Source organism: Pagrus major, chromosome 8 (genome assembly GCF_040436345.1).
Source record: "Pagrus major chromosome 8, Pma_NU_1.0".
NCBI classification, from domain to species: domain Eukaryota; kingdom Metazoa; phylum Chordata; class Actinopteri; order Spariformes; family Sparidae; genus Pagrus; species Pagrus major.
Genome location: NC_133222.1, coordinates 29333379 through 29349498, shown reverse-complemented (window position 1 = coordinate 29349498; position 16120 = coordinate 29333379). Strand labels below are relative to the sequence as shown.

The window sequence follows — 16120 nt, the reverse complement described above, 5'->3', positions numbered from 1 at the left end:
TAGTTTGGGCTCACAGTGGCACTAAATATAATGTTCTTACATTTCATCTGGAGTGGATCACCGAAGTCAGTACACTTCATTCTCTCAGGACGATGGAAGTTTGTATAAAATGTCAGGCTAATCCCTTCAAAGGTTTGTTGAGATATTTCAGTCTAAACCAAAGTGGTGGACCAGGAGACCAACGCTGCCACCCATAAAGCCACGGCAGTGTGGAGTAAAACACCACACGTGTGCCTGATCCAGCTTCTCAAATGTGTGTGCTGCTTTTCTCCCTTTTAAAATCAGTTTTTGGAGCGTTTGTCAGATGAAATAAGCAGTTCTAAGACCTCACAGACCAAACTGATTTACTGAGAGTCTAAGTAGTTGCTGCTGCTGTTGTAGTCGTGGGCATTGTTTGAATTTTTTTGACAAGTGAGCGATACCAGAGTTATGCTACCGATATTAAAATATCTTTTTGAGTACCTTGCATTTAGAAATGCTGATAAGCCTAATAAGTAAGATGAGAGTCAAAGTTTTTAAATGTACAATGTTGTCTATACACAAGCAGCCATACAAAAACTTTGCAAAATAAACTAAAATTGGTGAACTGATCTTAATCAGTATACATTTGATTAAAAAAAAATTAGTGAACAAGATTCATTGCCAGCATTTGACACTCACCTATTTTGATCTGTATCAAAAATAAAAGGGACTATTTTTTGATTCCCAGTAAAAAGCTGCCACCTTGATCCAAATATTGTATCAGGGGATTAAACCCCCTGACATAAACTTAAATCTTGGGGAAACTCTGAACGGTGAATGAATGGGCATGATCATTAAAAACCAGCACAACCTTAAAAGAACTAATGCAATGTCCCACATGCAACTGGCAGCTTCAGGCTCAAGGAAACCCTCTGATGTGCTCTCCTCCTGAGTTGCTCTCGGAAAGAGAAGGCAGCAGGGTTGTTAAGTACCGGCCTTGTTACACATCAGAAGCAGCATGAAGCAAGCATCGCTTCCTCTCTCCTCCCAGCTCCCCTCAGCTCTGATCTGACTCTCTGCTCTGTTTAGCTCTCTGCACTGGCGCTGGATCTTGCTAATCTTTCCAGGAGTTCCTATTCAATCTGCCAGTTGGACAAAGGGGCAGGAAGCAGCTTTTTCCCCCTCAGAGAGTGGTGGATTGAGAGGGAAGAGATTCTACAGTCCAACTCTCTGGTTGGACAGAGGGGAGGAAGAAAAGAGAGGCTAAAGAAGAAAAAAACACCAGAAGAGCAGTTTCTGGTGGCATTCCTTCTCAGGGAGTGACCAGCTGACAGCAGAACAACTAGAGCTGCTGCCTGATCAGAGCATGATCATGGGCATGATGAGCGAAGGTTAGATTCCATATATAAAACCTAAAATGACACCACTACATCATGTCATCAAGAACACACCGGAAAACGGTAAACAGTTGAAAGATCACAAATCTTATGAGACTACATCCTGAAGACATTAAACTTATTTTAAAAAGTCTTAATATTCTAAATCAGACAAATCGTTTTTTCCAGAGCTGATGATGGAGTGAGACGTCTCGCTTCATTCTCAACTCAGTTCAGAGGACCGATCAGGTAGCACGGAAGCTACCGACGATGTCACAGTAATTACTTTTTACACAGCAAACTCAGCACCAACTGAACAATGTTTGAGTGCTGCTTGAAAAGAGTCAGATAAAAAAGTTTAAACAAGCCGGTGGCCTGAACTTCAAGGCCCATCATAGCAACGCACCTGACTAAGGGGCAAAAATGAGCAACTTTTTTATATTTCCCCAAATGTCAGTGTTGTTTTAACAACCAGACTTCTAGTTTGGATTATTCCATTCCAAATACTTATGCCCATATTTTGTGCTTGAGCAATGAATTATAAGATAAATAGCAGAGGTGTATAGATTAGGGGTTGACCAATTATTGGCCTGGTCGTTTATTGGCTCTGATATCCAGCATTTTGCTGATCATCTGCATCTGCGTTTTATTCTCCCGATTGCAGATAAGATTTATTCATTTAAAAAATGTGCTACTATGACTATGCCATAGCTATCCCTCTGTCATGACCTGCATTCACCACTTTGTGGTCTCACTTATTGTCACGCCCAAAACACTATCTGATTGGTTACAAATCACAAGCGCAACAGCCAATAAACACTAAAGGCTTTGTGCCACTGACAGGCAGCCACAGAGACACAGCAGAGATAGGTGAAAAGCTCTGGTGAGCTGGCGGCGCTGCATTACAAAGGTAAGGTAGCAGGTATTTCAGACTATTCTCTCCACTGAAGTTCCAAAAACACCACACTCCTATGATCTATATAAGTTATGACAAGCATGCCCAGTTTCCCAGTTACACCACTGAGAATACCCGAACAGTGCACTTTGTTGTAACACTAGGGATAACGTTGGCCTATAGAGTTAACAATAACGAGATAATACAGTGTATTTCTGTACCCACAGTTAATGTTCTGGCTTTAAGTAACGTTGGAGCCAGTACAGCTGGAACTTATTTAAGCTTCCACACTGCAAATGTAACATTAATCGCCTGTATGAGTTGGTGTTTTTACATGCTATATGTAATGTTAGCCAATAATAATGTATGCTAATGTTGAGTCTCTTAGAGCTAATTTGAATGTGTAAGCGAACGTCAACAAGTTCATTAACTGGTCTATTATTAATCCAGCTGACTCACAAAACAATGATAGGCTTTAATGTTATTTCTTGCTCTTACTCTCAGTCTCAACAAGTTAACTGTACCAATGTTACTGAAGTGTCTCCTGAAGCTTTCTTGTGATGTAAGAGAGGTGCAGGATGTTACTGTTAGTTACTATAGACATAACAGAACTGCATGTACAGTATGTTTTAATTCCAGTGGTGGAACAACTGGATACTTTTACTTTACTAATTTTGACACTAACATTTTCAGATTTACTGTAAATGCATATTGGTTCCAAATATCAGTTATTGTTCTCCTGATCTGTAACACTACAATAACTGTGCAGTACTGCACAGCATCTCCAAATCTCATTTAAGGTTAAAGTTCAGAGTGACACTCTTGTGTTACAATCACAGGATTTGTGTAAGCACAGCTCCTGTGTTGCTATTGGATCTATGCTTGCGAGGGATAAACAAAAACAACATGTCCGACAACGCAGCGATTAAAGACATGGCTAACAGACACTTTTCCTGCTACAACTCGACGAGGTCTAGTCTTTTTTCATCTGTGTCTACTGCAAAAAATACAATCACAATCATGATTGGCAACAGCCTGTGAGTAGAAGACAATACTGATGTGGACATTAGTGACAGGGCAACCAATCATTGTTCTCATTGCTGCCCCTGGGGTTCCCTGATCTGTTCAGATATACTTGTTTAAAGACCAGGGAACCCAAAGCACTGCCACTTTTACAGCAACGGCTTATTTTAATTTATAATGGAAAATGAATGGCTACATGAAACAAATGCAGTGTTTCCCACACATTAATTTATTTGTGGCTATCCGCCACAATATCAACATTGGCCGTAGGGGTGTGCGATATGACAATATTAGATCGTGAAGGATTAGCATGTGTAGACGATCTGCCAAAGTGCAGAGATCGTAGGGATCGTCTAGGGCACAGTCTATAAATTGCAGTTCTATGCTGATGCACCGACGCACCAAACGTATTGCGTCGTCAACCTGACCGACCAATCATAGCGAATTACGGGCAGTGACGCGCTTTCTTACCGGCCTCCTTGTTTATGTGTGTAGCGGTAGCCGCATGCAGAGCCATGGCTGAAAGCCAAACGGAGGAGTTGGTCGCTTTTTAAAAAAAAACAAAAAAACAGCGTTTCACCATCTCTCATCTCTGCCAGTTAGCCCCTCCACCTGCCGCCTCTCTCGGGTGCGCACGCACGCACACACACACACGGGCACATGGATAGGTCGCGCTTGGCCGCTAATAAACCGTAAATGCGCTAATTGTACAGTGTTCAAATTACCGCGACCCCCCAACCCCCCGTCGGATAGTCCGACCACTGACGGACCCTTTTCAATAAGCTATTAAGTGTTTTGATATACTTAAATCCTGTTAAAATGACTGTGTTGAATAAAACAAACAGTAATGTCTTCATTGATATTTTACTTTCATGTTTATTGAAAGCTACCTTTTATGTTGCAAGAGTGCACTTTATCGGTGTTGTTGTTTACCTTTTAGTATGTTTATGTTGTTTGCACATGTTGGCAAAACTGCAACTGTTTAAATTAAAATCTGTTCAGAAAGGTTCTTTGGCCTAAATTGTCTGTTTTTCTTTTTTTGATTTAAGATCGTGATAAAATCGAAATCGTGATTTTATTTTTAATAAATCGTGATATGATATTTTTGCCATATCGCCCACCCCTAATTGGCCGCCACATATAGATTTTCTATTTTTGGAGCCACGCATCCCATTCTCACTCACTCAAGACAGCACCCCCGTCAGTGAATAGCATGATGTTATATACTCCAATACAGTGGATGGCGGTGTAGTTTTTAATCCGCCTGTAATACCAACGAAGAAGAGGAGGAAGACTATTCAATGCAGTTGGCTTGACCGTAACTTCCTCTGTAAAGAGGACGGCTGGCCTCATCGCCGAAAAAAAGCCCCCACAGAGAGCGCCATTCCAGTTAGCTGGGCGCATAACCGGAAGTTAGCCGGCTCACGTCCTATGGCACCCCAGCTGGACAGCCACAGCCACAATTAAAGTCTGATTCTGTGGGAAACACTGAAATGTTAAGAACTTTATTAGATTGGATCTAACTGCACTGAATCGTCCCCTATTAAAAATGTATCGCCCCTGAATAATAATGTAGATGTATCTAGAAATGCATACCCCTACTAAATAGGCCTAGAATTTCAGTCTTGGCAACGATGTCTAGGTGAGATTACCAGTCACCAACACACAGCCTGCTGCAGTCAAATACAACACAAGTCCTGCTGGATGCCATCACAATCTGTAAATCTGAAACGTCCCGTCATGAGACATATTAGCGCTCATATTTCAGCCAGTCTGACCTCTGTTATCTCTCACACACACACACACACACACACACACACACACACACACACACACACACACACACACACACACAATTAATTTTGTAAAATAGACTGTGTCTAGTGGTGGGGGGAGCAGAATGTGGCTGATTGAAAGCAACCCCATTCTTAACTTCACATTTCAGTTAAAGTCCGAGCTCCAGAATTCCACTGTTGGAATGTGACCGAGTTACCTGCAGGCATCTGCCCAGCCATCTCGTACTCCAACATTTGTCTGTTCCAAAACTACAACGGAACAATACCCAGCCTCTGAGTCGAGCCAGGCATTCACACTTCACTACGATGCCAAGTACAGCAGTGCTGAATCCAGCCTTCAGTCTTCACTTTCACAGCCTGCCTAGTGCTGTAGGTCCAGCTGGCTGCTTCTCAAATCAAAACATAATCAGCTCTTTTGTCTCTCTGGTATTTTAACACTGCCATTTCTTTTCTCTGTCACTTCTCCACTACATTGGATTGTTATCATGTTCATAATCATATTTTATGGTCCTTACTTTTGGTTAATTATGCGTTTGTTATTCTGAGTTTGTTCTAAATCTGTGATAAATTCCTAACATTTCACCACACAAACTATATACAGAGTTCTCATGATTTCTACTGGATTGCTGAAGTTGCCAACTTCACACTTGCAGTAGTAGCTCTCCAAATTTCTTTGACCTTTAACCTTTTAACCTCCTTCTCTGGCTGGACACACACTTGCTGCAACTTGTTGACATTGCAAAGACAACTGGATCAATTCTGTTTTCCTCAGAGTCGCAAATAACAACAATACAGGACAAAACCTGAGTTCATGCAATCATCTAGTCTAATAGAAATGGATCACCATTTAACCTTAATATTCCCAGGTGACTGCGTGCCTGGTGGCAGACAAAATTGCATAGTGATGGCGAGGTTTCGGGGAACCAATGTAAACGCAGATCATTTCATTATTCTATATCTATTACATTGTGCAATCAACATTTACTTCATGATGATACGTTGAAGCAGAAAACTTGTCTATTGCCAGATTATGCCTCCTCTGTTTGAACATAAAGAAGACTATTTTGTAGACAGTTATGGCACGGGGGTCAAAGGTACCAAAACGTCTTTTGGTAAGCTTATTGTTCTGTTGGTGACAGCAGACAGTTGAGAGCTTGCTAACAAACATTAGGCAAGCTTGCTAGCTTGGAGGACTTCTTTCCCCCCGCCACTAACTCTTTAAAGCAACTTGCCAGGAAGAAGTAATGAGGCCAAGCGTTGAGAAAAAAGGAGTTTTGAAAACCTATTGAGACCGAAGAGCACTAGCATGTTTTAAATAATAAAAAAATCATTAAAATGTTTTTAATAATGTTTAAACGTAATTCTAACTTTTGGAGTAGCTTTGCGTATCCGAACGTCTAAAACTACATTTATCGTGTAGTTGCCCAGATGAATTTTGCTGTGTCACTTACTGGAGTAACTGGGCCTTAACCCTGAGAATGAAAGTCCATGTACAAACTTTGTCTTTTTGTCTCCAGTAGATTTGTAAATAAAAATATATGATTTTTGCTCAAAATCTTCAGTAAACTCTTTCTGGTAAAAGACATTATATGGAGGTTAAGTCAGTTTGATCACTCGTCAATATAAAAATGACATTAACCAATATATTTTGTCACAGCATACAATATATCTCATCATGCTATGAGGCATGAGGCATTTATAGCTGAGGCACTGAGGCATTTAGTGTTGGGGCAAACAAACCCCAGCTGAGAAGAAGCCTCCCTCTGATCCTCTTCTTTATATGTCTGCTGTTCTGGGTGCTGAACATTCTGCTACGCCCCTCACATTCGTTATGTGTGAAATTTGGATCAGCTGGGGTATGCAGGGCTGAGAGCCAAGCAAGCTGGGAAGAGAGACAGAGGGGCCCATATGTGAGAGGGCCTGAAACAGGATCGAGTTGATTGTGGATCTCTCCAGTTCTCTCCCAGGCCATCACTTGGCTGTCTTTGTCTCCCTCCTGCTACTTGTCCACAGAGGCTGTTTACTAAACAGGAAGCTAAAACCCCAGGCTGAAATAATAATGGTTGGACGCCTCTTTGTGTTAATATCTTTCTCCTTTTACTGAACTGACTGGGGTCACCACAAGATACAACGAGTTAGATGTGACCTTATAAAACATTTTAATGGTAACTGGAACAGAGGCTAAGAGCAACTTAAAACCTAAAAAACAGCCCAATCCAGAATACTCCTGAAGGAGTACAAATGATAAAACTGACTGTCAGAAATGAGCCAGAGCTATGGGGCTTCAGACTGAGTGCCACAAAGGATGGAAGAAAGTTAGAAAGTGAGAGAGACGGACTAACACAGTGCTGGTTTTCAGCTGTTTGCAGGATTTGTTCACAATTAGAAGAAACTCAAACAGCAGCAAATCCAGCAGTATAACAGAACAGATAATACAGCTATCATCGCAGAGTTACAAGGTAGAAAAGTCTTGAGTCCCAATTCAATATTTAACAATATTCAAAATTATTTAGGGATATTTTTTAGTTTCATTTGATTGTTTATTCTGTGATATCTGAAGTTTTATTTTGTGTTTTGTGAATATTTTTAATGTGACACATTTCATTTGACTTTTATTACAAATCCATGCACATGCACCCATGTACCAATATCCCTAACTAATTTTGAGTAGTGTACTTTGTATTAATTGTAAAGTTAATTGTAAAAATTGTGTGCACTGTGCACACTTCACTTCTTCCACAAAGTCTGCACTGAAAACGTGAAGATCAATTTTGATAATCTAACAGCTGAACAGCTGTGCCGGACTTCCACAGTACAATCCATATCTGTTCATTACTTGTTAATTATAGGCCCCATTCACACAGGACACAGTTCAATAGAATAGAATAGAATAGAATATTCTTTATTGTGACTATACACATGTACAATGAAATTGTGCACAATATGTCAATACAGAGCAGAAGTGAAACCGGATCTTCCAGGTTCTGCTCCAGAAGTAAGAAAACCTCATTCAGTTTCTGTTGACATATGCAACAACGGCAAGACCCAACAATCCAGCCTTGGAACAGTCTTTGTCAACAGTATGTCATGTGGCTGTTACATTTGTACAGACAATCTATCACTGTCTAACTCTATTGGATATATCTTCGTGGGAACTGTAGTTTTTTCTGTGCTCACATAGTAATAATAGTTTAACATTTTTAAAATTCCTAATGGCAATAATAGTTGTGGATGTTGATTTTCCTAAAAAATGGACAGTAAACCGCAGGAACAGGCCTCATGTTTTCAAAAAGACCACTGAAAGCAATGCTGCAGTGAGGTACAGAAGCTGGTGAAAGAGGCCGGCCCAGACGAGCTGTCAGTTCCTTATACAACACTACTTATGTGTGTGTTTGTGTTAACGGTGGCCTATATGACCTAAGAATAACACAATATTTTTCACTTTTTGGATGTTGACCGTGTGCTGCCAAGGTATTACACTTTCTTTGAAGTTTTTGGAGGAGTAGCCTGCCCTGTCCTTCAATGTAAGTAAATATGTCATAACAAAACAAGTAAATGGTATGTAAACTTATCATACAGAGACATGGGAGAGTAATATGCATTCTCAACAGCATTCATTTTGCAAAAAAATTCAATAAAGCCTATATTCAAGATTCAAAATTCAAGAGGGTTTATTGTCATTCCAGCCATATACACAGTACACAGTGCAATGAAATAACGTTTCCCAAGAAGCATCAGTGAAAACAAACAACAAACTATACACTGTATAGAAGAACAGCAGTCAAAAGACTGATGTGACTTGTCTCGCTACATTATGTACATTATGTATATGCTGTGCTTTTTATTTGCAACAAGATATGTTCTATAAGGACAAGTAATAAGACAACAACTGTACTTTTGAAGATGACTGTATTGCAAAATCCTTGCCGTGACACAACATCACGCTTGATGACTATGACACCACTGTACCGCCCACGCATAGTTTGTGTGTGTGTGTGTGTCCATACAGACAGCCAAACCCACAGTTCCTCCACTTCTTTGTCCACTTCCCTCCATCTGTAATGCTGTTAGCCGCATTCTGTAACCAAGTTCATTCATACTTGAACCAACATCCTGCAGCTCATTTCCAAATCAAATCATCCAGAACACACAGATGTGTTATGCGCGTCCTGGGGTTACCAATAAACCTCTCCTGGGAAACTGTGGGAATCCAGCTTTAACAAGAGGTACTTTTCACATGTGCACATTCTCCGTCACTGAACAACACGGGAGATGTTTTCAAATCCAGGCCACACAGGGCACCACTGCTCTGCACAAACTGCTTTTTAAATTGTCAACTTGTCATCCTGAGCAGCTGAGTGCGCTGGATGCCAGACATGCTACCTCCTTTCAACCTGTGCAGATGACCCACATTCACACTCAAATGAAAACACACACAGACAAGCAGGTGCAGACAGATGGGCAGGTGTGCATACATTGGTTTGGCTTGGGCTAATACACTCACACTGTCACACATTCACATTCACTCATGGGACAAATGTATAAGTTCCCAACTTACCTACAACCATTAATGTAAACTCAAACCCTCTTTTGACCGACTTCCGATACACCTGGTTGGGGAGGTTGGCGAAGCCCACATAGCCCTCCAGGTTCCGCTGCTGAAGGAAAACACACAGACGTACACACTTTCTGTTAAAGCAGGAATCATACAGCCTGAATGAATAATAAAAAACACACATACTGTCACCTTTAATAAGATGAGCATAATATTAGAAGATGAGCTCTGAACACACAGATGCATGTGTGCAACACATACACAAACTCTGTTACTTTGTTTTTTTATGAGTGTAAAACACACAGTTGTGAACCTACAATTAGTATTTGTGTCCTGCAGTGACAGAGCCCCTTTGAAGAGAAGTGCAGCTGGGATAAATACAAGAGGAGAAATAGACTGTTTTAAGGGGAAAAGAGGTGAGGGGAGGCGCACTCACAGAGAGAAATATCAGGCTTTCCCTGAGGAGGGAGGAAAGAGGAAATGGAGTCAACCCTGCCAAAGTCCATCAAACCAGTAATCTAAAACAGAAAAGTAATCAAAGCCAATACATGAAGCCAACTGGTTCCTCTTAAAAGCTGAGTGGAGAAAGACAAGGAACCACAACCAAACAAATGCAATCCTACATGTTGAATAGTGTCCATCCCGTCCCTCATGTAGGACAGGCCCTGGTAAAGGCAGTGGGTCTCAGACCAGACTCTCACTCTTAACGCCGAGATATCTCTTCATCCTTTGCTCCCATCCCAATCTCTCTGCCTTGCTCTACCTCGCAGCCTGCTGTCAGATAACAACCCCCCTCCAATCACTGTGCAGTGTCCTGCACGCTACGTGAGGCAAACACAATTGATTGTTGGCCAGCCTGCCTGCCTGTGAGTGGCCTCTCAGGCTCTGTCATGCATGGCACTGATGGAAAAGTGCAACTCTGCACTGATAGGTCTGCTGAAAGAGCTGGACTCAGATCTAACTCGCACTCCCAAATGAACCTCTCCTCGGTTGTGACAACATTAAACAGGTCACTACAAGTTCATGTCCACGTCCGTCTACTGCAGGTAACTTTCACTCTGTTGATTGTCAGGCAACCTTCCATACAACCCTCAGTAAAATACCAAATGCAACAAACAAGTCAAACCCCAAAATTTTGTAGGGGAGTGTAACTATAAGATTGCATTATAACTGTAATGTAATCCCAAACTCTAAATGACAACCACTGGTCGACCAAGAAAATCCTTGGTCGGGGGCAGCCCTACAGTCAAGCACTCAGTCTCATTTTTAATAAAGATATACTTGAAAAATGCTGGCTTAGTGAAAGGAAAGTCGAAATAGAGAAGACTCTATTCAAATTTAGCACATTTGTATGAACTCTAAGGGCGCATTCACACTTGGCCCAGTTGCTCAGAGTTGTGCCGAAGCACGATTGTCCCTCCTCCCCAGTCCCCCGCTGGCCTGCACTCACAATGCTTCCGCCGCAACCGGGCCCGAGCACGGTTACCTCTTGTACATGTCATCACATCGTAGCGTGGTCGCAGCACAATGGAGAACTCCTAAAATCTTGATCTGGACAGCCCTAACATATACGTGATGTAACTACTGACAAAAACAACTTGAGGCCATGTATGCACGAGAATGTGAAGTCATTAAATGAGATGAAGTTGTATTCTTCAGGCTAAACAGCTTCAACACTGGGACACATGTATGAAATAGTATGTGCTTCAATTTACCACAGTTTCCTACCATTGCGCAATTTAATAAACTTGTTGAAACACAATAATATGTCATGTCAGGATGTCAGAAGTGTGATGCTGAAGCTGTTATCAATGAGGAACTTCTGTCACATCACACAAGCCATACTACATTCTTCTATATAACACATTCCCCACTGCTGAGTGTCAAATTAAGAGAACTGTAGCTTACACACCAACATCACCAGTGGATGTTATGGACACGCCGAACGTGGAAAAAAAGGAAGCAATCCATTTGCCTCATCGATACTCTGTGATGCATGCAGCTCAACAGCAGGGATATCTACTCTGAACAAGCCTGAAGCACTTTCCACCATTTCCATGTTTGATCCACCCACATACAAGTTTTGTGTGTGCGAGTATGCATGTGTTACATAAGGTGCCGCCTCTGACGGTCTGGCCACTTGAGCTGTAGCTGCACTGTGGGAGGTACAGGTAATGTGACACACTTGGTCAGTCATTTCATCAGGAAGAAATTATCAGTGCAGGTTTTCATTGTTTAGCCAAAACAATGCTCTGTGAGTGTGTGTGTGTGTGTGTGTGTGTGTGTGTGTGTGTGTGTGTGTGTGGGTGTATGTGGGAGTCTGTGGATCAAAGGGTCCACGACATGAGTAAAACATTGTGTGTGTCTGTGTGTGTGAATGCATCAAGATACAGTGTGCATGTTCTTGTGCACATGAATGAAAAACCCCTGTGTCTGTAGCACACAATGGGGTATGTATACAAAGAGACACACACTCATATAACGTCACATTTCCAGCTGAATAATAATTGTTACCACCATAGTAATACTGTAATACTTGCAATTGTGAAGTGGCACTTCCCCTCATCCAATGCATTATGATTAATATGGTTCTTTTACATAAGAAAGTGACTAACAGAGAGAAAGACAGGCAGAGCGAAGTAATGGGGAATGTGAGAGAGGAACGCTGGTCTGTTAATGTTAACCCCTCCCCCAGTCCAGCCAGTGGTGATAGTAGCTGCCTGGTTCACTGACATCATCTGTATTGCCAAGTCCTCCCCCCTCATGCATTCAGCAGCTGATGCTGAGGACCGCTCACTGTTCCCATCAGCTGATTTAAACGTTCAGTTATTACATACAGAATATTAATTACGCATTAAATATTGCACTGCTCAACACTGCAGAAGGAGGACAGAAATCATGTGTAAACAGAGCCTGTGTCATTTCTTTCTTTTGTTATTTTTAGCACTGAGCACATTGTGCCTACTGCTCCTTCACTGTGTCTCTAGGTGCACATAGTGTATGCCCACCCCATTGGTGTAATACCAGATCAGATTGTATCCCAAACAGATTCAGTACAAACATAATGTATGCCATGTTGTGTGATGAGCAATCAGTCACTGCTAAATGTCAGTCTCAAAAGCCCTAAACAAAGCCAGCCAGATGTGGTCAATCAGCAGGGTTCATCTTGCCAGTGCAATTGTTCCAATAGTCAAACCAAACTCCATTCAGCATCCAGGCAATTTAATGAAGACTTGCTATGTGGTATAGGTACATGAATGTCATTTGGCGAAAGGGTTTAATATGTCTAATAGTAAATGGTTCAGCCACTATTATGATATGTACAATGCAGACCACCAAGCAATGTTTTACCTCATTTAATTCACATTGTTTTGTAATGTATATTGCTGCTGGTCCAAACTGGAGGATTTCGTAGGGGAATTTGGCACAAGGGAGCAAATCTCATTTTGGGCTCCGATACCAAAAGCATAAAATGAGGCTACCACCAGTATTATGTTAAATTACACACTTTAAGTAGTTACATTGTCAAGGTCGGTGTGAAAACCCGTCTGAACAATAACTTACTGTGACCCATGTCTTTCCCCACCTCACTGAGCCATAATAGAGTCCAGACCACGTACCCCTTTTACGTGCTGCTCTGCTCTGGGTACCCTCAAGCCAGCCTCCATTCACATAACAGGCATTAACATTATAGTGTTACCTTTTTGTTAGTAAGGACCAAACGGTAAATTAAGCAAACACAGTATCCACCACACATAACTGAACAACATTGTAAAGTATGTTGTAGTTTCGCCACCCACTACGTCGATTCAGCAGCTACACAGAGATGGGAGGCGTGATTCATTTTCAAACGATAGCCTTTACTCAAATACATGTTGCTGATGTTACACATTATGCCGAAGTCATCAGTAGACTTTGTCAATTTGTTATTAGCTGTGAGTGATTTTTTTATCCAAGTATTTCTTTTTGTAGGTATGCAAATTATGCTCAAACGGAGAATTTGTCAAAGGAGCTTGGTGTGCAGGTCTCTCCATAACGTTATAAGAAAGGTTGGCACCAGCAGGAAAGGAATACGGTTAAACAGGGTATTCAATGTGTATTTCAATTACTGGCCTTTTGAACACACAAGTACTGTTGACACATGTACATTGGTAAGTGATATGTCGAAGACAAATGGACTTACAGCGATGCTCGGAACCGCAGTCTCTGGTCGCTCGATCATTGTGCTATGCTGTCACCACCCAGCCTGCAACGGACAGTCACCGAGGCATACACTGATGAACGTCCAAAGGAAAGACGGAGCGGAGAGAAACACGCGGTCTTTCAGCCCCTAAAACCTTAGTGTGGTGTTAGAAAAAAGAGGCGAGGTGCGTCTGAAAATGAATGAATGAGATTAAATTACATATGGCCGCTGTCGGATACTACTACCAGATGTAGTTCGGTGGAGAAAATGTCCCGACTGTTTTTCCTCACGAGCCCAACAAGCTGACTTTATACAGTAACACATCCGGTCTGACTTTTCACATTAAGACTTTTGAACCATAAAGCAGCTGGCGAGCTACAACACCACCAAATGGGGAATTATTAATAGAAGGATGTTGCTCTTTTTTTCCTTTTGTTTCATTGTTTTTTTTAAGGGCTGAAGTTAAGTCCCCCTTTCTTAACTAAGGTTGTCCATTAGCATAGGCAAAAAAAAAAAAACTCAAATACAACTCCCCTTTCTTTTCTGGCTTTTCTAAAGGGCAGAAAAAAGGTTAAAAACAAAAAAACTCCATATTCTCGACATTGAAATACTCAGAGTTCGTCAAATTCACCAAAATAAACTAATGTTTATTTAATCAGTATTTGATATCAATCTAAATTATTGTAGCATTGTTTTGAAAAAAATACTTGAAAATGTAGATGTGCTCACATCTGCAGGGTAGTAGGGTTCATATATAAGTTCAGCTTCAAATATGCACAATTAATTCCCACATCGTATTTCAGCTTTTCGGAAATATCAATAAAACAAAGTACAGTACCTTAAAGTGAAGTACAATGAGGGCTAACAATCAAAGGGTGAGCTGCAGGCTTTCATTTTGAAAGTACGAACATCCAACATCCGGCCTGAGACTAGCTGTGTCTGACCAGCTTAATGCACCTGTAGGGGACCTGGATCCACCTTCCTATTGGTCAAACAGGACTGTGATCGGCCCCTGAGCGTGTGTGTGTGTGTGTGTGTGTGTGTGTGTGTGTGTGTGTGTGTGTGTGTGTGTGTGTGTGTGTGAGGCCTTCATGTGCTGGAGGCTAAAATTCGCTGCCTTCAAAGACTGCTGTGAACAGCGTTACTAAACAATTACCAACTATGGACAAGGTGATAAATGCGACCTGACATTAATTTGGTGTATCAAGTGAGACAGAACTGTAATTGCTTTAACAGCCATGAAATTAGGGAATTGTCTGCCTTCTTTGAAACATAGGCTTATCAAAAATATTTTAGGGGAGCATTTAGGTTCAGCATTGACTCTGATGAGTCTGAGGAGATCATTTCATGGCAAACAGCACACAGCCATGTATTTATCACATATAACAAACATGATCTGAATGCACTTGTGGTCAGGACTTTGTGGAGGCCTAGTGGTCAGTTGGCGCACTCTAGTGGCAAAAAAGCAACTACAGACTGACCAGCAAATGTTTTTACAAATCCAAAATAACCAAGAAAAGCAATCATTCTTACCTTAGTTCAGTTATATATATGCATATCTCCTGTGTTGTAGTCCAAATGTGACTGTAGGTGAAAAGCATTTTTGCTGTGACAATAAATATTTTGGAAGACTTTTTTATCAAAGCTCCCTGTCCAGTACACAGAATCATATAATGTTAGCGTCAAAGGGCAGAAGTGACGGTTTTTAAGTATTTTATATTGTTGCGTGCTGTGTTTTTATTTGCATGAGTTTGTTTGTTTTATTGCATGGTTTTATTGTTGCAAATTGGTTTGTCTGCACTTGTCACTGCTTGATGTCTGCACTCCCCCTTAACTCATCAACTCCGCCAGGAGTGAATGTAACTCAGTCACAGGTGTTAACGTTTAACTCGCTTGATTGACAACGCTCGCAGACAGAGTGCGAATTATACAATGACAATTGGGGGGTCAACATTTTCTCCAGGGTGTAAAGGGAACCCAGTGCAGCGCAGGCCTGCGCGTGCTTCAGTTAACAGAAGTCTTACGATCCTTACAGTATCTTGCTTGTTCAACTAAATGTCTGCAGTCTGTAGATGATGATAAACCAAATTTTACACCATTTTACAGTTCATGGGGCACATAATGTACCACACAAACAACTTTTGCAGTCAGCAGTCGCCAACAAAGTATTGTAGATCCAAACTGCCAGCAACTGCAAGTGGCCAACACTTTAATATAAGTCCTAGTTATTAGTTGAGAACAATAGGGTGTGGTAGTCGTGCATTTTATCAGTTTCTAAAATTAGTATTTGCCTGAATATCTGATATGATGGCAATACATCTTTGTAGTCTC

At 41.3% G+C, this 16120-nt stretch overlaps 1 protein-coding gene across 2 annotated transcripts in view; it reads right to left on the bottom strand.

Moving 5' to 3' along the window:
- The window catches only part of septin15 (septin 15), a 57942-nt gene extending 43898 nt beyond the window's left edge, over positions 1–14044 (bottom strand). The window contains exons 1-2 of one of the 2 annotated variants that reach the window (XM_073472257.1): positions 13790–14044; positions 9610–9709 (exon numbers count right to left, since the gene is read on the bottom strand). In XM_073472257.1, coding sequence (XP_073328358.1) covers positions 9610–9709; positions 13790–13828 — 139 coding nt within the window. In that variant the 5' untranslated portion in view covers positions 13829–14044. The remainder of the gene's footprint in view (positions 1–9609; positions 9710–13789) is intronic. The other variant, XM_073472258.1, reaches the window with a different exon arrangement.
- Between the last annotated feature and the right edge of the window lie 2076 nt (positions 14045–16120).